General features: G+C 45.6%; 1 protein-coding gene across 3 annotated transcripts in view; it reads left to right on the top strand.

Annotated features, from left to right (window-relative positions):
* kirrel3l (kirre like nephrin family adhesion molecule 3, like) overlaps window positions 1–23,902 on the top strand; it is a 32,448-nt gene extending 8,546 nt beyond the window's left edge. Inside the window, exons 2-15 of one of the 3 annotated variants that reach the window (XM_026183743.1) lie at window positions 12,975–13,127; window positions 13,756–13,905; window positions 15,842–15,999; window positions 17,460–17,610; window positions 17,751–17,856; window positions 18,101–18,249; window positions 18,378–18,505; window positions 19,709–19,835; window positions 20,283–20,383; window positions 21,086–21,284; window positions 22,108–22,227; window positions 22,420–22,529; window positions 22,683–22,772; window positions 22,889–23,902. In XM_026183743.1, the coding sequence (XP_026039528.1) occupies window positions 12,975–13,127; window positions 13,756–13,905; window positions 15,842–15,999; window positions 17,460–17,610; window positions 17,751–17,856; window positions 18,101–18,249; window positions 18,378–18,505; window positions 19,709–19,835; window positions 20,283–20,383; window positions 21,086–21,284; window positions 22,108–22,227; window positions 22,420–22,529; window positions 22,683–22,772; window positions 22,889–23,380 (2,234 nt within the window). In that variant the 3' untranslated portion in view covers window positions 23,381–23,902. Of the gene's footprint in view, window positions 1–12,971; window positions 13,128–13,755; window positions 13,906–15,841; window positions 16,000–17,459; window positions 17,611–17,750; window positions 17,857–18,100; window positions 18,250–18,377; window positions 18,506–19,708; window positions 19,836–20,282; window positions 20,384–21,085; window positions 21,285–22,107; window positions 22,228–22,419; window positions 22,530–22,682; window positions 22,773–22,888 lie in introns of all 3 variants that reach the window. The other 2 variants (XM_026183744.1, XM_026183742.1) reach the window with 2 other exon arrangements.
* The last annotated feature ends 378 nt before the right edge of the window (window positions 23,903–24,280 follow it).

Raw genomic sequence — 24,280 nt, 5'->3', positions numbered from 1 at the left:
TAGACCTCAGCCTAACTACCCTTCTTTCTCTAAAGCAGTCCTCTGACACTCTATAGTGGCTCAAGTCAACTCCATGATTGTTCTGGGGGAGTTCTTTAAAGGCCAATTTAAACTCAGTTCTTTGTTTAACTCCCCAGGAACTCAAGCTGGGACATATTGTATTGGCCGTGTGTGTTTCTGTGCGACTGAGTGTGTCTGTGCCCCTTTGTGGCTTAGATTTGGTGGTGTTTTTCTGTTTTTTGTGTGTCTGTGTGTGTGTGTGTGTGTGTGTGTGTGTGTGTGTGTGTGTGTGTGTGTGTGTCTGTGTGTGTGTGTGTGTGTGAGCCGTCTTTGAGCATGTGATGTTTAGTTAAAAAAGAAATGGGTGTATCTCGGAACTGGCAGAGACTAGTTTTGTGGGTGAAAGAGGGTGCATGAGAGAAATCAATGGCCCAATTCAACCTATTACAGCCATGACTGTTGCTGTAATGGTGTGGAAATGGACAGTAGTCATGTGGATCCCTTTTATATCTCCGGGCTTAGATCACAAGTGAAGCTGTGATTCATTTCCTCCCAGCTTTGATTTAAAAAAAAAAAAGTACTCTGAGTATTTCAAAGAGTCCCTCACATGATGGTGAGAAAGAAAAAGAAATATCCCTTCGTTTTTGTGAAATGGTGGAAACCTCTTTTTCTGCCAGGTTTGCCGAAGGACAAACACAACACTGGGCTGCAATTTTTTTCCTCAACAAATAATGGCTCTTCCAAACTTCTCTCCTTCCAGCTGTTGCCTCTTTGATCCCAGGTAGCATGTTAACAAGCAATGCCTTCATGGAGTACCCTGAACATCAGTATGTGTATTCACATTAAGGTGTGAGAGTGTGTGCATGCGTTTGCACATGTATGGCTTCAAAGTTTGTGCGGATTTTCACACCAATTAACAAATTGCTTTATATGTTCGCTGAGGTGACGATAGCCTGTCTCCTGTGGGGTGCTGGATTATTTTTTTTTTGCCCACTTCAGTGTTAACTCAAGGTGGGCTGAACCTTCTTTCACACTAACTCATTAATGATACCGGTCTAATTAGTGCCTGTGGCTCCAGACAGGGGGCCCCTGGAGGACACATCACCATTGTGAGCTGGCCTAATCAGGAGACCACTCAAAAGACCGAGGACCCACTGCACCAGTGAGAAAGTTCACACATATAGAGAGACCTGCCTGGACTCGCACTCAAATTAACGTGCTGGTTCACTGGGGTAGGAGAGTATAAAAAAAAAGTGGTTATATTTTCAGACTTCTGACCATTGAGGATAGGCTATTTGCTCATTCCCATTTAGCGCCCTCTCTCCCTCTGGTAGTGCTCCTCCTGAGGGCGATGCAGAAATATGATTTAGCTCTCCTTCATCTCTTCATCCCTCTTTTTCACTCCAGATAATTCAATCTGTTTAATATCAAATAATCTCTCACAATTTTTCACCTTTTTTTCACGTTTTAACCTTATCGCTCAAACAGCTACCTCAGGGAGCTGTGCCTCGTTCCACTGTGTTAAAAAAAAAAAAAGGGGGGGGGGGGTGAGGATGGGGAGCAGAGAGGAAGAGGTAGCCCAGGAAAAGAAGGATGGCAAATAGCTCTCCAAGGAGTGCTTTTAAATGCCTCTGTTTGCCATTCTCATGGGCCATATGTGAAAGAGTGGGCAAATAGATTCAAAGATAGGAGAATACTAAAAAGGAGACAGCGATACCGGGAACGATAAAGGGAAAGACAGAAACAATCTACAAGAATTTAGTGGAGAGTAGGTGATGTGAGTTGTGGAACTTGAGGTTTGGGTCCCTAACTTGTGTCCCACAGCACTTAACATGCCCCTGGCCATCTCTCCTGGCAGTTAATTAGAATCCAATAAGGTTGCCGCCTGTTGGTCATTGTTCCTCCACTGTGTTTACCCTTTCCAGAGGCTCCATTCGCTGCTTAATCTGCCGAGAAGCTGAATGTCAATAGGTGAGGCCAAGACTCCAGAGCCCTGCGAGAGAGGGAGAGATGAAGCTAAAAGGAGGGGAAGGAATGAGAATCAGGGGGAGTGAGGGGAAGAGGTCATTATTCTCGTTCCCCTCAATATTGTTCTCTGACGTTCCATTTCTGTTGAAACCCCATCCAGCCTCCCCCCCATCTCTCTCTCTTGCATCTCCTCTCTTCTTCTATTCTTCTCACTTCTAATCCGTCCTCTTGATTGTTCTAAGCTGCTTTCAGCCCCTGGGAGGGTGGGGGGCTTTGGAGTCTGTTTTAATTAAGATTTAAAAGACGACTCCCTCAAGAAGGGAGATTTAAGAGCAGGATAGACTAAGCATAGTAAATAAGCAAAGGTAGGACAGATTGTAGAGATGTCTCAGCAAATATCAGAAATCAGTAAAAGGAGAATGTGAAAAAGCTATTATTTAACACGCGGGACACGCCCATACATTAATGCAAAAACAGGCAGACACTGAGGCATTTGGATGGATAAGCCAAATTGGATTTTTTTTTTTTGTAATCACACGGCACAATCTATATAGATTGATCTAAACTTCCTGTGATTCATACCATATCCTGTGAGGGTGATATGGGATCAGTGGTAACCAGCAGGCAAGCCGAGGGAGTTATCTCCACACTCTGTCCAATGATCGATCATCTCACACGATGGGCTTAAGAGCCTGTAACGCCTCACTTGTTTATCAGAACCTAGAACTAGAATGTTTTCCATAGATACAATGCATGAAAGGGAGGAGAGAGCTCAGGGGGGCATGTTTTAAAGCTAAAAAATTTTATTTGTAGCATAATCAGATATGGTTAGAAGCTAAACTGATTTTTCTTTGCATTACATTTGGGTATTAGTGTTGCACCTTGCAAACATAAGAGATACTCCAGATTAGCTTACTAGGTGCAGCCTGCAGGAGGCAGGAGACGAGACACCCGCTTGCCTGCTGTGTGTTCTTCTGACTGTTAACCGCACTATACTCACATCAGCTCAACTGGCCATCAAACAGACTTTACACCATCGATCTGGCGGGACCGTATAATGCTTCAACTTCACGGGACAGTTGCGTCCCTCGGATGCAGCGTCATCATCAGTGTCTAGAAAAGTTCTGAGGTGCAGTTGGATGCGTGAAAAGGCCGGGCACTTAACAGTCACATCACACCGTGACAAAAGGAGATTTCTCTCCAGAAGCCTGGCCACCAGAGATACCAGCTTTGCTTTACTTTTACCATGCAAACAGCGTGTTACAAAGTGTTATGCTGAGGAGCGGTGCGTGTCACTGCAGCCCAAGAGCAGACATGCGTTACATGTTTGGTAAAACAGTCACATAACAGCGCATCTGCCTCAACTGCAAACTGCGCATTCTTAAGGGTGAGTAAAAGCAGCTAAGAAAACACACCCCAAGACAAAACACACAATGAAGTGTTTAACTTCATCAAACCACAGACTTCGGTGCAGCCGGTAAGGTGTTAAAGGCCAGGCTAGGGTCGAGAGCCTGACCCATGGCATTCTCTGCTGTGATACATCCCAACACACAGCCACCATATGTCCGGGTTTCACAGTCAATGAGCCAACCCACCCACTGTGACAAAGGCCCATTCACACCCAGTTGACTCTAAGGAAATCTGCAATGCCATGGTATGATTAGGACAGAATGCAGCACTGGCGCAGACCTCGGCCGTTAGAGAAAAACAATAGACTAGAACAAACGCAGAAATAAAAGGACTGTTAGGGAAGAAGGGGTACCTAGACAAAGAACTTTAAAAAGTACTTTGAGCGGATAAACGTAAGTATGATCTTGCCCTCAGCCTACTACAGCTCCATCGCTTGCCTCCATCAAAGCCCCCTGAGACTCTCCCCGGCACACTCTGCCTCCGTCACTCACAACTCTCTTAATAAGGCCAGCAGTAAACGGCAAGAAAAATATGCAGGGATGAAAGATCCTTCTCTCATGTTCTCGCTTTGAGGATGTGTTTCCGGGTGTCAGGGGAAGGTGGAGAAATGCAGCTTTAGTAATGCTGCATTTTAATAGAAACAATAAACTGCTTATAAAATATTATTTTGTGTCCCATATCCTGTTGTGTGTAGCAACAGCTCTGGGAACTTTTTTTGGGGGGGGGCAGACATGAAAAAGCCACCTAGGAGAAAACCTCATGCCAAAGAATAAAGAGTGCAGAGCTCCTGGGGGAGAGATATATCTCACATATATTCTTTCACCGCAGCGATTAATATCTAGGAAAAAAAGGTCAAACCAGACTTGAAACGGTCCAGTATATCACAGTTACATTTGGAGGCGGCATTTCATACATCAATCCCTGCTGTGATGTCTCATCAGCCTGGTCACACTGGGGAGACCCACACCGCAGATTATCAAAGATTGATGGGGTGTCCTAGTTAAAGATAGGGGAGGAGAGATGACTGGTTAGTGGCAGGAACTATACCGTGATCTTTTTCAGAGGTGATGATTGGAGGGCTCGCATGGCAATGCCCAGTGCAAACATCATCACCACATCTGACTTGTGTAGGGCTTTACCGCCGTAACCCAGAGACCTGACCACGGGGGAAACTTGCAGAGGTAGCAGTTTGGAGGAAGGAGGGGAGGGGGTCGCTGCTCCTATGCGAGGCATTGCTGTCTGACTCGGGAAGCTCAAATGAAGCTCTAAACTTTGCATTTCCTCCCTTCCACTTCCATCCTCATTATCATCCCCCTCTTTATCAGAAGACCCAACAAACTGACAGAACAAACAGGCAGATTATCCCAAATCCTTTTTCTCTCTCTCTCTCTAACACACAGCCTCAAAATCTCTTATCCACTGTTCACTGTCATACTACCCATTTCTTGTTCCGAGTGCTTGCTTAATAATTAATTGATTAATTAGTTCGCTCATTAATCATTTATTCATTAATCATGGCCTGATTTTTCTAGAGGAAGTGGTGCAATCTGAAAAAAAAAAACCCTGACTTCACATTTCACTCTAATTATGCTCCTTTTACTAATCAACGCTTAAGAAATGGAGTTTCAGGAAATTAGTTTTCCCCTTCCCTTCTTTTCCTCAGCACAAAGCAGAATGTATTGAGGTCGGCAGGTAACATCCCCCCCCCACCCTCTCACTTTCTCGTGTTCTGGAAGCTCTTAGTCATCAGGAATTTTAAAGGAATGTTTCAAGTAACGGGCAATCTGATGAACAGAATATAAAATTGATGTTAAATTAAAACTCGCACTTTCATCTCCTCTGGATGAGGAAGAAGAAAAAAAAGAGTAGGAATTCTGGTCGCGGACTATCCTGAGACAGTGATTAATACGCGGCAATTTGAAGGCTGTTTGTAAGAACAGAGAGGTGGCAGCATTGTGAATCACACACTTATTCTCTTCACCGGATCCACGGGTCTCCCGGGAGAGGAGGTAATTTGTTTAATCGCTAAGAGTTATGTTCTCCGGACAGAGAGATGGGAAGATAGGATCGTTCAGAAATATGCTCCGCAACGTGGCGTGAGCGCGAGAGGGGGAGCGCAGAGAAATATTGTGAACAGGTTTAATTAGGAGTGTTTGTGTGCCTTTGTGTTCCTGTTGGATGCAGAGTTCACTACAGAGCTCAGCTGCTTTCTCTGAAGAGGCTCTTGTCAGCTGCTGACAAAAAAGAATTATGCATCAAATTAAAGAGAGCTCCACTGAAATGGAGGCAAGTCGGGCATTAACCTCTAAGCTTTAAAAAGCACACATATTAAGCAACACTAATGAGACTCTCACTGAGCTGCCTGTGTTTTATATTCAAACACACACAAAAGTGCGGCTTTGACTTGCAGTGTGCCATTGCAGCTTCTCAATGAGGTTGTCTTTTTTATTTATCTCACCAGCAGCAAACACTGCGTAAGTGAACAATAGCGTAGATGGCCCCTTTACCGTAATAAGATGCACACATTTACAACATTACCACCCTCATTAAAAAATAATAATAATAAAGGGGAAAAAAAGTATTAATTATGAAACGCACTACTTCCTATCGCGAAGAGCCGAGGGGGTTTCCACTGGGCTCAATTAGGAAGAGCAGGCCGCAAATCCCTTGACTAAATTAATTGATACCCCAGAGCATTAGAGCCAGAGTCCCAGTACCGAATCTGTGCAGAGAATCCCTTTGTTTTCATTTCCACTGCATGTTTTTAAAGCAAGATATCGTGGCAATTTTCACATTATCTCTTCATTGTTTTATGGATTTTAATGTGTCATTTATTGATAGATTTGTTTTGTTTGCTTGTTTTATGGCGGCAGCTGAGATTGAAAAGATTTGCAATTTTTTTCCTACCCCCCCCCCCCGACTCCTGTCTCATCTTTGAGCTGCCTCACTGCCACATGTTGTGAACCGCTGCTATTTTATCCACCATGTCAGCTGTTATGCACACACTAAACCGCGGCTTTTGCAAGCAGCGCAAGAAGTTAATGATGTAAAAGCACAGTGAATTATATTGAAAGCCCTTCCATCCAAACACTGGCGAAAATTGTGGGGCGGGGCGGGGCGGGGGGGGGGGTAGACAGAGATAGAAATTGGGATATGACAGAAAGAAAGAGTGAGAGAGAGAGCAAAGACCAAAGAGGGGGTTGGTGACGTGTGGGGGGGGGCAGAGGAGGGCTGGAACTGTGACACAGATCCCGCCAGCAGCTGTCTTGTGTTGGAAACACCAGGGGGTAAGCAGGAGCGCAATGACAAGACTAGCTCAATCAACATCTTGTCAACATTGCTGGCTGATGTGTACAGACAATTTCATACCACTGCCACTGACTCCCTCCCCTTTTTCTCTCCTTTTTATATGGCTTTTTTATTTCCTGTCCTCCTGCCAGCCAGCCAGTCACTTACTATCTGTCTGTATGGAGTCAGCTCTCAGCTCCCCTAGCTCTCGGCTTCAGTGTAGGGGAGCTGTTTAAAAAAGCTGTGTTGGAATTATACTCAGAGAGATGCTTTTGCCCACTAGAAACCCTAAAGATATGGGCCTCTGACACTGAGTGCGCATCAATGTGCTCATGTGAGTGGCAAGTGTGAGAAGACAGTATAAGAATGAGTGTATTTATGGCACATTGTCGGGCACTGCAGCACACTGACTGTGCGAACCATTCACGTGCATTCACACGCTGACTATGTCACATCAGCACTCTTGGGTTCTTACCCAGCCTCCCCTTTTCTTCCCTCACTCCTTCCTCTCCCCGTATGCATACCACTCTATTACACTATCCACTGCATCTGTTAGCAGCTACCCAGGGAGAACCTCGGCTGCTGCTCACCCATGCGATCAGCCTCACTGCTGCCCTGATGTGTGCAGCGCCCTATTCCAGCAGGGGAAAAAACCTCATGGTGACAGCCTCGGAGACAGACTGATTACAGCATTCCATCAATCCCCTCTCAGGCTCCCTCCTTTGCAATTGGAAGCTGACAGGAGCCCACTTTTTCCATTTTTACCTTACCTCAGTTTTTTCTGATCTTTCTAAAATATAGTACCTCTTTTTTTTTGCTCTTGTTCCCCCCCTACTCTGCTTTCTTGAGTGTTGTGTTGACAAGCTGACACAAACCCCTGTGATTTTCACACCAGGGATGCAGAGAGAGAAAAGGGACAGGGGAAGGGGATACAGGATAGAGTAGAGGAAGGGATGGGGAGGGAAAGTGCAAGGGAGAGTCTGGTAAGAGATGACAGCTGACACAGAGTCTGGAAAAGCAGAGTGGTGGCAGGAAGAGCGACAGAGAAAGCAAATCAACAATTAGTAGCACCTTATAGAACTCGCGAGGTTGGGGGGCTGGTAAGTATTGATTTCAGGTATCACGGTTCACTGAGTGTGGTCGTAAAGGTGATGAGCAGAGGAATGAGGGGATTGGGCTGGATTGTGAATGGATGCAGGGATGGGAGAGAATGCCCGCGGTTGGGGTTTCGGCAGAACACCAGGAGGGGGTTGGGTGGATGAGCGGGTCCACTCTCTAAAAAGGGGCCTAGGTCTGAGCCAAGATTTTCACAATGGAATAAAGGCTGAAAGGGGAGGCTAGGAGGATTAAACTCCAGCAAAACAGCTCTTAAAAAGCTGTTAGGCTGCAATTTGGGCACAAAAAAAGCAAAATGGGAGAGAAGATAGTGAGAGTGGGCGGTTGGGAGTGCAGATGAAATGCAATGTGGGAAAGAAAAGATGGAAGAGATGCTCGGTTACATTAAGGTAGGCTAGATGCAGACATCTGCAGAGGCACAGGGTGAAGCTGTTTGCAACAGTTAAAGAAAAATACAGAGGTGCTCACCCATATAGTGTGTGTGATGGGGCGGGTGGCCATACTGCCATGGGCTGGTGGGTGGTATCTGTTGTTAGCGTGTTTTAAGCCCCTTAGAAGTTCTGTGAGAGTCACGGAAATGAGCTTAGTAGCCAGATCAAACATAAGATGGGTGCCGTGTCCCCTTTGGGACATACTGTTTGGTTCAGCTACTACTCAGCATTACTCTCTGTTTATATGCACACACAAGCACACACACACACAGGAAAAGGAAGACAAAAGAGGCTGACTCAAAACAAAGGGATAATAATTCCATACAGAGAGAAATGGAGCTCCCATTTTCCAGCCCGATTTAGAAGCCTTATCTAGACAAGGCACAATGGATGGCATTTGGAGAAAGTGGTTGTTTATTCCAAGCTTGACACTTTTTTGCCAATTGCCTTGTTTTGTAATGTTTTTTGTCTGCTTTGCTTCCTCATTTTCTCATCTCTGGCTCTTATTGTGGGAAAACTCACACCAGCTGGGCTCGGGAGTCTTTGCCGTTAGCATAGGGCTGAAATGCAAGTAGATATCGGGTGCTATTTCTTTTTTTTCTTTTTTTTTAGCATTTTGAATTATTACTGCACAGAGCAAATTGTCCAGTCAAGTTGAGAGCACTTACATTTATAGACCCCACAGGACTGGATGTTGTACTCTTCGTACTGGATGGGAATGAGGACATGGCATAAAATCGGAACTAAAATAAGAACTCTTTGCAAACACTGCCATCAGCAGCTGAGTGTCATCGTAAAACATAGGAAAATGAACAGAGTGGAGTAGCTGATGTTATTTTAGTTTTCATTTGAAGGTTCCAACTTATGCACTTAAATTGACTTTTGTGCCCTCAGATGCTCAGATCATTTATTTATTATTAAAGTTTTTTTTATTTTTAAAAAAATCTTGCTTCTGTAGCCCAGAGGGACTCCCTCATTGATAATGCATTTCTTATCCCCTAGCCTTCACCTTATCCATCACAATAAATGAATGCCTAATCCTAATGGCAGCGTTATACTTTCCACTTTACCAAGTACGAGAGTTATCTTGGGTCCTACTGGTGCAAATTCTGTCATGAGGGCTGAATGCAAGACTCCACAGGGGGTGTCCGAGCGTCCTTGAGTTTGTTGTGACCACAGCGTGTCTACACAGAAACTACAGTACAGCAGCAACAACAACGCTTTCGGACCATGACACTCGTCTGGGTGTTCGCAGTTATCCACGTAACCTTAACTGATGCTATCCCTGAACCTAAAACCAAGTATTAAGCCTCAAAAAGCAGTCCATACCTCTGGGGACCTTGATTTTTGTTCCCACAGGTTTGTGTGCAGTCAGGTTAAAGTCCCCACCGGGATAAATGCACACGAGACACACTCACGTACATACGCACGCTCGCTCGCACACGCAGAATGACTGCTTCAATCTATTTCTATCAAGGCAGATGTCCAGTGGAGGACGGATCATTGCCGACATCTGTCCATCCCTTCCTGATCCTTCCTGATGCGAGCGCATCCCCTATCAGTTCAGATGAAGGAGAGAGAGCAAGCAGTTCCAGGGTCAACGCAAAGCTCTTTAATAGGTTTCGCCCAAGTCGGGGAGGCTGTTTTGCACTTAACACCAACCATGTGACAGAAACAGCAAAGTCACTGTGTCAAAGTAACTGCTAAATGTGCCCTCCAGTGCCTGACAAGATGCTTACCCTATTAACGCAGCCCCAACCTCCACACTCATTCACACACTGAGATGAAACGGCAGACATAAACATACATAGCCCAAACACACACTCAGCGTCAGGCGGAAATGCACGCACACACAGACACACATAAACTTAGCCCCATGTGCATCCAGCGGTGTGAAATGATATTCCATTTTGAGAAATCCGGATTAAAATGTATCTGGCCAAATGTGTTTTTGACCTTGTTACTAGGGGACGGAAAAGCAGTCACGCGCACACATATACGCACAGCAAGGTGAGAAAGAGCGAATATTGCATTTTTGGTGTCAGTGTAACATTTAAGCACGCAACGTGTTGTATAACTAATCTACTCTGCACATATTTACCTGCGTAGCAATCGAGACAACGCGATAAATAAACTCACATCCTCTGCAGAAATGTTGGAATTTCAAGGGGATTCAAGTCTTTCTTTACGAATGCGATTCAACTGCAGCCAATAGACGAGCTCCCCATTTTTAGTCTGCTGAAAATCACCGAAAACTATTTGTGTGTTTTCGTTTGTGTACACGCATGTGTGTATGTGACACTGCAGCACACCAAGAACAAGCCTCCTCACACCCACAGCTCCCTACTTCTTCTGACTGCTTCTCCTCCACTACTTCTTTGTCTGGTTGCGTTCCTCCCTCTCTCCCCGTCAGAAATGTATTCATGTAATTAAGCTGCTAATACACCGTCAAAGAATTGTCTAATTCAGCAAGGAGGAATTAAAGGAATCTGGCATGAGTCATTAGCCAGTCGAGATGTTCTGTTGAGCATTTTCAATAAGGGATCTGGAGAGCAATGAATCACTCATATGGCGTGAAGACATTCTCTACAGCACATGCTCCGTACTCTATATTTGTACGGCTGCATATGCGTGAGTGTGTGTGCGTATGGTGTTAATTGCCATTTGTGAGCATGAGAAATTGTACGTGGGCGAGGTAAAGAGAAGCAATTCAATGCATGTAATCCATCTAAACAATCAACCAATGCAGTGAACTATTACCCATTGTAAACATTTAGATACTCTGGGCAAGATACTTAATTACAATCAATGTTTGTACTGTTGCAAGTACAAAGAGGAAAATCCCCCAACTCGCTTTGCAATGGGAGGAAAATGAAAACGCTCAATAGCTCATAACGGCAGAATGTAAGGGACAGGCGGGCAGACTGTTAAAACAGCATTTTTTTGAAGGTATGACTGGAAAATGCCAGCCTTCGGTAAATGCCTAATGGCCTTCACTCGAAGACGTTTCACTTCTTATTGACGCTCTCAAATTGGCCTCTTTTGATCCCCAGTGCGTGCCACACATACAGAAGTCTACCTGTTTGCACCCACAGCTCAATCGGCTTTTAAAGCTCTTTCATAAAAATGATGTACAGGGAGACGATACTGGAGAGCCGACATGCATTGTTCTCTGATCTTTCTTTTTTCTTCTTTTTTTACATCTCGACTCGATCTATTAACACCTCGTTTGGCCCAGATGGAGAGTAACAGACAATGGGAGCATGTGAAAATGGGTTTCGAGGCAGTTGTCGAGAGCCACAACGGTCTAAAGTGTTGAGCGCTCATGTTCCTGATGAGCTCACTGTTTGGCGGCTTTAATCGTTCTGTTGGATGACAGAGGCAGGAGGGTGCAAAGGGGTGAGGGAGGCGAAGGGTAGGGTGCAGTCCTGAGATGAAGTGGTTAATTGAGTGCAGGATAAACAGTGCCAACAACCACGGAAGCCCCTCAACACACCACCCCTTCAGAAAAGAAAAACTAGAAAGAATGGAGGGTAAAAGAAGGGGAGGATGGGGGGGGTAGAGAAAATCCCAGCTACCCTCTGGGGGGAAAAGCTGCTATTGAAAAGCTATTAAACTTGCATTTAGCAGGATTGATTAGAAATGAAGAGGCCTATTAAAAGAGAGGGACAAGAGGACAATAGCGTGTCTCTGGCCGCCGTATGTTGCCCTCCTTTCAGTGGCTTTCTTCATGTTGGGAGGGAGGGGGGATCCTGTCTGTTTAAGCGTTCCCACCAAGAGAAGCAGTTCGGGGTGGGGGGAGTGGGGGCTTAGCACTGCCTGAATAGAACCCTCTTTATCTTCCACTGTCCCCCTTCCCTTCCATTCTCCACCGAGCAACAAAGAGAGGAGAATGAGGGAGGGTTTTTTAAGTCCTCTTCCCAGCTCACACAGACATCCTACTTAGATAACCAACCAACTGCCTTTCTCCCTCTCACCTCCTGCCTTCCCTTACGAATTAGTTCCCTCTGGAGTGCTGCCGTCTTCCCCCCCCCTGCCAGTGGGGTTTGTAATACACAATCTTAAGCATAGTGGCACAAACTGTAGGAGCTGCGAATCCGTATTCACGCTGTGTTTCTGCATGCGTGTGAAGGCAAGCCAGCCAATCCGGGGAGACTTTGACTTAAACACAGCAGCGAAACGGCGACAGCGGTGGCGGCAGTTGTCTCCGCTGACTTTCAGCAAGCTCGAATGAACGGGTCCCCAGGGAACTTTAATGGAGTTTTGATTGTTTAACATCCATTTTTACAAAAAGCACATTGAAGGAGTGGCTGCGTTTTCTCTCCACAAGCGTGTTTGCTTCATGTCAGTGAGCATGTAACCATATGGTCTTGGGAAAGAGTTAAATAAGTTACGAGTAACAGCTGACTCTTCCTCTTAGAAGACGCATTTGTAGTGGGGGAACAAATAATATTTTCACGCATGTCCATTTCTCCCACCAAGTGCTGTGGTAACAGGAGAGTAAGCTGAGCAGTTCGTGTCAGTCTGCTTTTTTTTAAATAGTTGCATTATTTCGTCAAAGCCCTTACAGAGAAAGTTTCACTTTCCTCGTCATGCGTCTCTGCTGGCACTGCAGAAATCTACTGTGATCACATTTTCTGAATTTAATACATCGAGATTTTATAGCCATATTGTGACTCCGTATGTTTGCCATCAAGGAAAAGGTCAATTTAAAGATTTTAGTTGTTCACGTTGTCTCCTTTTTATTTTTTCTTCCAGCAGCCACCCAAGCAGCCTACTTCTCCCAGCAGCCCCAGGACCAGGTGGTTGTATCCGGTCAGTCGGTGACCTTGCCTTGTGTCATCGTGGGTTACCGTGGAATGGTACAGTGGACCAAAGATGGCCTGGCACTGGGAGGAGAGAGAGATCTACCAGGTATTATCACTGGCTTCTTCTCTCCAGCCCCCTCCTTTTTCTTCTCCTGCCCTCTCTGTGTTTAGTGCTCTCTCTGTCTCTGTCTGTCCTGCTGCAATTAATGCCAGGCCTCATTAGAAATCAAGTCTCTCTCTGTCAACCTTTGGGGTTTTACACAAATGAATGGTGAGTGAACAATGTACTGCAGACAGGTCAGCTACTGCTGCACGCACCGAACTTTAATTTGTTGTTTAGCATTTTAACTCTTGTAAGAAGGTGGATAATCAATTGGCTTTTGCCACACATTGACATTTAAATGTGTGGCTGACTAGCATAAAGGCGAAGAAGCTTCCTCTTGACCTTAGCCACCCCATCTTCAGTGTGCCTGTATTTAAAGGACAGTCTTCCCATGCAGCAGCCTTCTCACGTGTTGCATCTCTAGGCTCACGCTGCTCTGCTAACACAACGGCTCAATGCCTGGCCCTGTGAGGTGCTGCTTGCTTTCATTTGTGTCTTAAAGAGCCTTGCCACGTTTCTTTTGGCTTTGTTCGGGACACAAGTCTGTTCATTTTATAGTCCTTTCATTATGTGTTTGTTGTTGGTTGGTTTGTTTGTCTCTGACTCTATTCTCTGTGCTGGCTTCACGCAGGCTGGACACGCTATTCCTTAATGGGCGACCCGCTATCAGGCGAGCACAGCTTGCAGATCGATTCAGCAGAGTTGGCGGATGACGCGGTGTATGAGTGTCAGGCTACACAGGCAGCGCTTCGCTCCCACCGTGCCAAGCTCACTGTACTAGGTAAGATACACAGCTCACGCATGATCCTCACAGTCGGCCCTTGTGCCAAGGCCTGCAGGCTGGCAGTGCATGGGAAAAATCAGGGGAGTGTCTTCATCGCAGAGCATAAAAGCTTGCAGACAACTACCCTAATAATACATGTTCATCCCCTGAAATGAATCACCTTCAAAACACAACATTAAATGTCTTAAACTTCATAGTTTGTTTGGGTTTGTTTTTTTTCAATCAGCGCTTATAGATAACGTTATCTGTACAGTTTCCAAGTGGAAAACATGCCTTGAAAGCATAATTCAAACCAAATAAGACTCAACCATGAGAAGAAGAGGAAAAAAAAAAGAAACGCCAGCATTCTTAGTCGCGATAATCAAGACTCTCGACGTCTAGGGTAATGTGATTGCTGCAGTCACAAATGACTTGCGTAGTCGCTTGAAAGTCTGCATAGTTAGCACATTTTATAGTGAGCCACAACATTTGTCAACCGCACGGCGGTTTTTACATTAACGTGATGTGAGTGATCTACTTCTTCACACAGACCTTCAGAGGTGGGGTGAGGTGGAGCGGAGTGGGGTAGGGATGGGGGAGTACGTGGAGGAGGAGGAGGGGGGCCGGATCTTTTGGGAATTGGAGTTGACATAGTACTGCTGGCATCTGGTGGCATGAAAAGGAATATCACTCTATAAATTAGCCCTGTCAATTGCCCATAAATGGACCTGCAAGGCAAGCATTTTTCATCAAGAAAGGAAAACTCAAAGGGAACAATTATAGAGATCTGTTGCTGCAGCTTATGTGAACATTTCTCCACAAAGACCCTGCTGTCACTGAATCCATCCGTTGCGTGGAGGTGTCTGTTCAAAGTCACTGAGGCAGAGTGACAAGTGGTGCAGATAGCGCAACAATGGGAGGGCAAATTGAGTGGTAGGTAGAAACATTTCAGTTAAATGAACAGAATCTGAGGACTCACCCGAGCTCATCTGCCCACCTTTATCTGTCTCGTGTCACCGCCAAAAGCTGCGCAGCGTAGCACGAAGCAGTGCGGTCGCCACATGCCCACACACATCCAGAGAGTGTGTGTGGAGGCAGTCATGAAAACTTGATAAAACTGCCTCTTCAACATTAAATGCACTCTCGAAAGACCAAGGCCGACACCGTGGCTGGTGCTTCATGAACATTATGTGCATTTCATAAACACATAAATGAAATCAGATGCATTGCTCATGTTTTTGTGTGGACATGAGGAGGGAGCGTGCGCCTAACTTGTGAGTGTATGTGTGTGTCTGTGTGTGCGTAAATCAATGTGGCCAGATGAGACCAAAGCAATCCTGCACAGTCAAAGGAGTCAACGGTGGGAGTGCAGTCAGGGGAATCGGCATGGAAATTAAAATCACCTAGCACTCGGATTCCATTAGTGTCCGTGCCGCGACAGCGGAAGGACCTCTGACAATTCAGATACACACAGTGAAATTGGTTCGGTAGAGGGTGCAAGAAAGGCCAGCACAAACCCCATGTTTACGCCTTCCCTTATTGGTTGGGGAGATAGACGCCTTCATCAGGGGTGGCACGCTTGGCTTGACAGTGGTGCGTGCGAAACCATGCAAATAAATGAACAAATAAGCAATTCAGTTGAAACATCACTCTGCAACAGTAAGAGCAAATAGAGCAATAATGCTAGCCCCAAGAAAGGAAATAAATAAGTTTGAGTGTGTGTGTGCTTTTTTTTTCTTTCACCAAATGACAACAGCTCTCGGCCTTTTCTCCTGTCTGAAACTACACCTTGTTAAATAGACACTTGGCAATAAGAAGGTATTGTTATATATTGACGATGGGCTAAGAGCAACAGCAAGCTCAATATCAGTAATGCGTCTTTGCGGTTCTGCGCTCGCCCGGAGCTGCAATGAGTCTTTTTGTCTTGAGCTGTATGTTTGTTTCTGCATTACAGTTCCTCCCTCTGACCCTGTGGTGGAAGGCGGCCCCGTTGTACGTCTCAAGGCCCACACACCGCACAACCTCACCTGCAGAGCCTCGGGAGCCAAACCTGCTGCTGAAATCACCTGGTACAGAGATGGAGAAGTCATGGAAACTGCAATTTATTCCAAGGTACAGTGAGAACAGATCCGTGTTTTGCATTATCATTCAATCACCACACACCTACACAATATTACAAACTGTAACAGCGGGCAGAAATAAATGCAAAGCTATTCAAAAAACAGAAATATTTTCTCTCGGGGTATAATACTATCTTTTTCCTCATTTCTGTTTGGATGCTTTTTTCTCCATCTATCTTTCACGGTATCTCACACTTTCTTTTTCCATCGCCACCCTTTCCTCACAAGATTTGTTCTCTTACCCTCTGCAGTCCCCCTTCCGCATCCACTCATTCCTGACCCCCCCCCCCACCACCCACCCCACCCCTTCCACCCTAGCTTCTCTCCCCTCCCTACACCACCTCACCCCACACCACCTCAGCCCTCTTCACTCTCTACTCCCTCCCCTTTTTTTGCTCACTAATGCAGCCACACTACAGCATAACTGGAGCATGCCAAAGCTCAGACAGGCATGAGTGTTTCATACAGTAGAGTTTCTGCAAAGAAGAAATCACCCACAACAATTGTAAAAACACAATGGGGATGCGCCAGAGCGTAAACCAGCCGCGGCTGGGAAAGTGTCACATTTTTCATGCTCTCTGACCACGCTAAACGATGCTAAACGCCACATTTAAGGAGGCGAGAGCCCACAGTGAGGAGGGAAGGAAGCGGGCTACAGGGGGAGAGAGAGGAGATGAGATGAGATGTGAGGAATGTGGAGGAGAGGAATAGAAAGGGGTGGAGGGGAGTGAAGACAGAGCAAAGTGTTGTTAATAGCTTTGTGAAAATAAAAAAAAAAGAAAGAACAAGAGAATTTCCAACGTTTAGGAGTGAAACTGGGGGTAGGCTGTGCTCTGTCCAAGTGAGGGCTGGCGACAGGGAGGGATGTGATTTGATCTAGCATAAAAATGCTTTTGGTGTGTCTGGCTTAGAAAATGGAAGACCTGTTCCATTGATCTGGCTGTCCAGGGAAAAGGTTCGGCTCGCCCCTGCTCTTTTCCAATGATGTGTGACACCCCTCCCTCGCTGTCACCAACCAAAAAAAAAAGGACACGCAGGCAGCTCAGCTTTCACTTTCTTTTTTTTGTTGTTTTTTTTCTTATGTATGAGGAAGAGAGGAAGAAAGTGAGAGAGCAGTGAGCCATATCCTCAGAATCTGCACCTTTCCTCACTTAGGCGTATTGATTTCTGTGAGCAGTAAATAGATTTAAAAGATGATGACAAACAAGGAGCGCTGACTGGGAACACTCTCAGAAATGTGGGAACAGCACAATATCCCCTGCTGCATCATAAAATATATGATTTAAGTGCCATGCCAAGGAACAGGATGGCAATTTTTAATGCTTCACGCATGGAAAAAAATAAAATAAGACTGGCAGTGTGTAAATGGTGAAGTCGCTAATGACATGCAACTTTGTTGTGTGACGCTGAGCTGATTTTTACTCACCTCTTCGTTTTTGTCCTTCTTCATAGTCCCTAATGGAGGATAGGAAGAGGGAAACAGCTGTCAGTATGCTTCCAATCATTCCAGAGGACAGTGACTCCGGACGCACCTACACCTGCAGGGTTGTTAACCCAGCTGCCCCTGCTGGACGACAGACATCAGTCACTATCAATGTCCAGCGTGAGTCCAGCATCCACCTGCCTACAAACACTCTGAAATTATCAACGTGCAGCATGCAGTCACCAGTGTTCTGTGGAGACCAATGAATGCTTTTGCAAAGTCATGCATGTCAGTGACATGAATGTTTCTGCTTCTCACAGACCCCCCTTCAGTGACTCTGTCAGTCCAGCCTCAGACTGTACCAGAGGGAGCCAAGGTTCTCTTCATCTGCTCTGCCTCAGCCAATCCTGAAATCACTGGATACAGGTATCTGTCTTTTCTGTGTCCACTCTAAACCTCTGCGTTGCACTGAGACATAAAAGCCTAATAAAATGAATTTTATAAGCTGCAAAAATGTTATAAACTGAGACAAAAAGATGCCAAGTAGACTCCGTGGATTAAATGGGCTGTTTGATTGGCACAAGCCACAAATCGGCTAACAGCCACTTTGATACGCATCGCACCGTTCCTTACCAGAACTAATGGAGCTGTGATCATTCATTTGTTCCAGGTGGTCGAAAGGAGGAGTCCCCATCTCCGAAGCAAATGGGGATAGCCTTGAGGTGACAGTGGACTACTCCTACTTCACAGACCCCGTCTCCTGTGAGGTGTCCAACTCTGTGGGCAGCACCAATGTCAGCACTCTGGTTGATGTCCAGTGTAAGTTTAACTGAAGGCAAACACTGTACGCGGTGTGGTCTGTGTTTTCAGATATTGAAGGTAGAGCAGCTTTTTAAAAAAAGTCTCTTACTGATTCTAACTGGCCGCCTGCATTGCTTCCCTTCTAGTTGGCCCCAGACTGCTGTCGGAGCCGAAGCCCATGACAGTGGATACAGGCATGGATGCAGCCTTCACTTGTGCGTGGACTGGAAACCCTCCTCTGACCCTGGCTTGGACCAAGCAAGGCTCCAGTGTGGTAAGGCAACAACAACAAAAAAAAAAGCCAGTCACCAGCATATTTTCTTGATGCTAAAGCTTCAGCACCACACCTCAGCACCATTCCTCCGGAGAGAAACATTCACACATGGCCTTGAGGCATGAATCCCTCACACTTTTTCCCACACTTCCTTTTTTCAGGCAGAAACTTCAACACCTCCTCTAACCACTCTCCCTGAGGGCTAAAGCCTCTGGCAGAAAACTGCCTGTCCTATGACAGATTCATAGAGCACCATCAGAGCACACGACACGTTGTCACAATCCCGACTTAATCAATCGGTCAATCAATCACTCATTCAAGGGGAGAATCACTACTTGTACTTGTAACTTTTAGAGCAGCATCTCCCGCCTCTCGACAGCACAAAGGCCCAGCTAGGCTTGCGTATCTATCTCCTTAAAGTCAATTTTGCAGGTGGAACAAATGGGACACTTCCACCTTCACGTTACATCATGCTGGTAAAAGTGTTCTAGCGTGCACACCATTAGTGGGGGCATCCCATAGGAGATCTCTCTTGGCAACTAATGTAATTTCTGAAGCTATGCTGGAAAAAGCACCCCCGGTCAAGAATGCTGTGGGATGGCATAAGCAATGCTGTCATCTTAAAGAGAGAATGCTTTCAGCCACACTCAGGGAATGGTGCAGACATTTTTTCTAATCCACCCACTGCCACTGTCCCTCACACAGCCATGAGTAATAGATTAATTGGGTTACTCCATAAGCGTGGTGAAATTAAAAAAAATGTAGAGTGAGAGGGAGATGTGAAGATGGAGGGAGGGAGGAGGATGGCGCGGGGGTAAATGGATTAATCACAGCTTGATGGAATGACAGGATCAATGAGCTAAGGAGTGAGTGAGTGTAGCAGCTCCAAAGGCTAGGGCCCACTCACACATGCTTCGTTCTGTCCCCACTGTTTAATTGCAACAATCTCCACAGCAGCACGGTCACTCAGCGGTGGCTGGAGTGCTTAATGCTGTGATTAAAGCTCTTCACAATGAAATTAAACTCAAACCACCAGCATTTGTTACAATGGTCAGCCCACCTCTGTGCTGCCTGCACAGTGAGTGGGCCACTGATAAAGGTCCCACTTTGCTTTCGCCTGCCTCTTCTGCTCACAACCTTGTTCTTTCTGTCTCTTTCTGTCTCTAACATACTTCTCACTTGTCTCCCTGGATTTCTCACTAGGTGCTCAGTAATGGTAACACCTTGCAGCTGAAGGCTGTTACTCAGGAGGATGCTGGCACATACACCTGCAAGGCCATTGTACCCCGTATTGGAGTTGCAGAAAGAGATGTCACTCTAACTGTAAATGGTGAGAAGTTTCTTAAAGAACAAAAGAAAAAAATAAATCACTTAAGTATGTTTTTTTTTTATGTTAAATTTACTCCTCATTACTTTAAAAACCTATATATATATTTTTCTTTTTACTCATTCAGTTGACAACTGCTGTGTCTAGTTACTTGTTTAGTTAAAACATTTTTTTTTAGTATTTTCAATAGTTTCAAACACCAAAGCAGAGTTTTCTCATGAAACATTTCAGAAAAAGAGCAAAGATTACAGAAAAGTCATGAGATTAATACATACCAGATTTATCTTTTGTGCCAATGGATGGGCCTGATATAGGAAATGGTTACTTAGTTATTCATCTATATTTCTATTTCTAACACCACTTTACTGTCTAGTTTTTTTGTATGCTTGCACTTGTACGTCTTTTTTAAAACTCTCTTTATTTCCTTCACTTTCTTTCATCTGCCCACAGGTCCACCTATCATCACAGCAGAGGCCACACAGCACGCTGTCAAACACTCCAAGGGCAAGCTGGAGTGCCGGGTGGGAAGCAGCCCCCCACCTGATAAGATTGTAAGTGATCCTCTTATTTGTGTTGTGTGTTGTCATTCACTAATGCTTATTAGCTCACACACTCAGTTTGTACATACTCCCCCTTCCTTACCCCGCCCACATAAGCAGCATCACTAACATGAGCTTTACCCCTAACCTCACCTCTACACCTTTGCACCAGCACATCTCCACCTCGTTTGCTAAAACAAAACATATACACAGACACTGACCGGAATGATTGTGGAGTTATCGGAGCTGCTGAAAGAATGGCTTCCTGCAGGTTTCAGCCAGACCACATTCAATTAGCGGCCCAAGAGGCATCAGTCGTCTGACCCTGTTGAACTGCTGAATGTACGCTGGGCTGAGAGAGGATAATTAGGGTGCGAGGAGAAGTGAGAGACAGGTGCCCTGCTGGCTCTGTGCTAGACACGGCAAAAAGTAGCCTTGTTTCCCAGTGTAGCTACCTAACCCTCCTTAGGCTTCACCTGTAGGGCAAACGTGGGAGGCAGCTTAAACATGAGTCCGTGAGTTGTGTCAGACACCGAGCACCTCAGAGGTCAGCAGGGAAAAAGCACAAGAGAGAGAGAGCCGGCGTTCACACAGCAGCAGGCAGGGATCTAAGGATAAACAGCCGTGCTGGCTTCTGCTTTGCTCACAGGTGAAGGATTCTTTATAGAACAATTCCTTACCCCCTGTTGTCTATTCTCTCACTCTTCTCCACAGGTGTGGACCTTTGGGGACATGAGCCTGTCCTCCGGCTCCTCCGGTCGTTACTCAGTGCAGACAGTAACCAGTGACCACGGAGTCGTGTCGTCTCTGGTGCTATCTGAGACTCTTTCACAAGATTTCCAGCTGCGCTACAACTGCACTGCTTGGAACCGCTTCGGCACAGGCACTGCCCTGGTCACGCTGAAGGAGCAAGGTACACACGGGCCAGAGTAATACTCCTGCACAGGAGTTATAGCGATAGTCTCGGTTCTTGCTGTGAAGATTGGGTAAAAGTAGTGCCCCCGTCTCGTGCTTATCTTAATTATGCTCTTCTAATCGATATGATTTAATCAGCAGATGGCTTCTTTAATGAATATGTTTGCCCCATAACATAGATATTGATTAGGGACAAAAGTCAATTAGAGGAAGCCACATGTGTTTGCAGCTGGGATCATAGTCTCTATCAATGTCTTATAGCCAAGCTCAGCATCTCAGGCTGCAGGCCCCTTAAGTGGTTTTAAAATTAAACAGCGGTGGTACGACTCCACTGATGCTAGGGGAAACCTTTGTTGCAGTAGACACCAAAAATGAGGTCCTCGCCAGTAATTTACATCAACGTAGCAGAGCAGGGTCTCCAGAGAAATGGGCAGCGCTATCTCCTGGAATCTCTAATTAGATTACTGTCTATTGCTTCATTGCATGTCAGGCCTTGTTACCCTTCTTTCAGAGAGATTAGAGACAATAGCCAGGCTGTGAGATGCTGGATTGCCCACATGAGCATATGTTACAGTCACTGTGAGAAGATCAGGGCTTACTGCAGATCAATTTATGGGCACTAGAGCATTTTTCAGATTAGCTAGGCAAGAAAAAAAAAAAGAGAATAGAATCTCTTCTGTTCCTTTCATTTGCTCCAATATGCACTTTCCTAGACACTTATGTTCTGCTATCTCTGATTTCATCCCTTCCCCATCTCTTGACAAACCATCGACCCTCACCCTCTTTGCCACGCATTTCTTCTGTTACCATTGTTCTTGCAGAAGCACTGCCGATGTTGATAATTGTAGGTGGGGCAGTAGGTGGCGGCTGTGTCCTGCTCATCTGTGTCATCACTCTGGTCTCCCTCTGCTGCAGGCACACAGGCAAAGGTGAGCTCAACGGTTAGTATGGGCAGGAGGGTCAACAGCCAATTCTTCAAATCGAACATAATAAAGTGCCTGCGAGCTGAAAATTGAAAAGATTATGTTCAATTTTGTGCCGTTTCACCTTGAGTTTGAATAGAAAGCTTCGTGTAAATTGGATTTACAAATCTTCCTCGCAATGTTGAGTGAATCTGTTCTCATTTCCCATAGGCAAAAGATGCACTCGTCTTTCCAAGAGTGACATCAGAGTTCAGATTGTTCACAGCGATCACAATGCTACACGCGGCAACGACGACGAGGAAGATGTCAAAGAACCCATGGTAGGTCTATTTTGTTCAGCTTCTCTGTATGTCAAACATCTCCATGGACTGTGAGAGAGAAATCAGTACTATTATAACGTAATGTTCAGACTTTCTTTTGTTCTTATTCTAGTAAGGTCTTGTTCATCCTAATAATTCTTGGTCTTCCCTCAGGCTCCAAACAGCAGCGAGTCTCCCGGGACATCGCGCACAGAACACAGCGACCTCCTGGAAGAGGAGGAGGACGAAAGATCGGACATCAAGGTAAAACTGAAAAACACTTCCTTGAAGAAACTCTCAAAATAGCAAGCATGCTTTTTTTCCACATGATACTGAACTGAAGTCAAATTGATGTTTTTTTCCCTCTGTTTTTTTCAAAGGATCCTACCAATGGTTACTACAATGTTCGTGGCCACGACGACCGTCATATTCGCGGCAGCGGATTTTCTGAATACGTGCCCAATTCTCGGCCGGTCTACACTCCATCGCAGCTGCCCTCCCCCAGCCCCGTGTACGGTCAGCACGGCACCCAACCCCGTGCCTATGACTTCTCCCACCGATACGCAACCACCACAGTGAGCAGAACCTCATACGAACAGCAGCAAGCTGCCCAGCAGCAGCCTGCCCAGCAGGGGGGAGTTTATCCCACTGACCCCCTCTACAGTGGCACTGCTTACCTACCTGCTACTTATGGCCACGCCTTCACCAGTTATGTTAAGCCTGCTTCCTATGAGAAGGTGGATGCGTACGACCAATCAGATCAGGCCAGCAAGGTCTCGAGCTCATCTCGCTTCTCTTACGCCTCGTCACAAGTGTCCTCCCAGCAGTCCGACTATGGCCGGCCCTCGCAACGTATGCAGACTCATGTCTGATAGGGCCAAAAAAAAAAAAAGAGTAAAGAAGCAGTGAGTAGATAACTATTTGTCACCACATGTGTGGGCGGACTAACATGAACTTTCTTTACTCGGACAGTCCTGCAAGGATTTGTTAGGACAGTATAAGAAGGGAGGCATGATTTCGGTTATGAATAACCAACCTGCGATGGACGGCAGCATCTACAGTAATGTGAACTTGTAGAGCTAGAAAATTAAGCAGATTGTGATGTTCAAGTCAAGCATATGATGAACATTACAGTGCGATACCTCACTAGGTTGTCTCTACATGATGACCACCCAAACTTGTGGAGATGTTCTGCGAGTTCGTGGGCCAACCAGAAAATAAATCAAATGCATCCCTTAAATTTGGGTGGCCAAAACGACTGGGGTAGCTGTTTACCTGCATTCCAGAGTTTACTTTGTGTCAACACTAATTGTAAACATAACCTCGTAAATACTTTGAAAGAAGACAGTACGAGCTGACACGTACAGTATTTGGGGGGGGGGGGGTAAAAAGGTGTGAAGAACCTTTGTTGTCTGTCATTTTGATGTTTTCGTTGGCATGCGAAAGGAATTGTAAGCACATTTGTGTCTCTATCATCTACAAATGACTGAGCTATCCACAGAGACAGACATGAACTATTCTGCACAACAGGCTAGCTGCACTAACCAACAAGTGCTACAGGCACTCTATTGTAAGTGGAATACATCTGGACTGACCTGTGTTTCTGGAGCCTCTCGTGATAACCTTAACACGTTGGACACAAAGTGTTGTCTGCCAGTGGGGAGAGAAGAATGTGCATATTGCCTTCGTTTTAATGGAGGACTCTATGTTGTACTGACACGGACGAGTTAAGGCAGTGAAAACCCAAAGATGGTAACAAATTGTATAGGTAA

The sequence above is a fragment of the Astatotilapia calliptera genome, chromosome 11 (genome assembly GCF_900246225.1).
Source record: "Astatotilapia calliptera chromosome 11, fAstCal1.2, whole genome shotgun sequence".
Lineage (NCBI taxonomy): Eukaryota > Metazoa > Chordata > Actinopteri > Cichliformes > Cichlidae > Astatotilapia > Astatotilapia calliptera.
The sequence above is the reverse complement of the archived record's forward strand: the minus strand, read 5'-3'. Positions and strand labels throughout refer to the sequence as shown.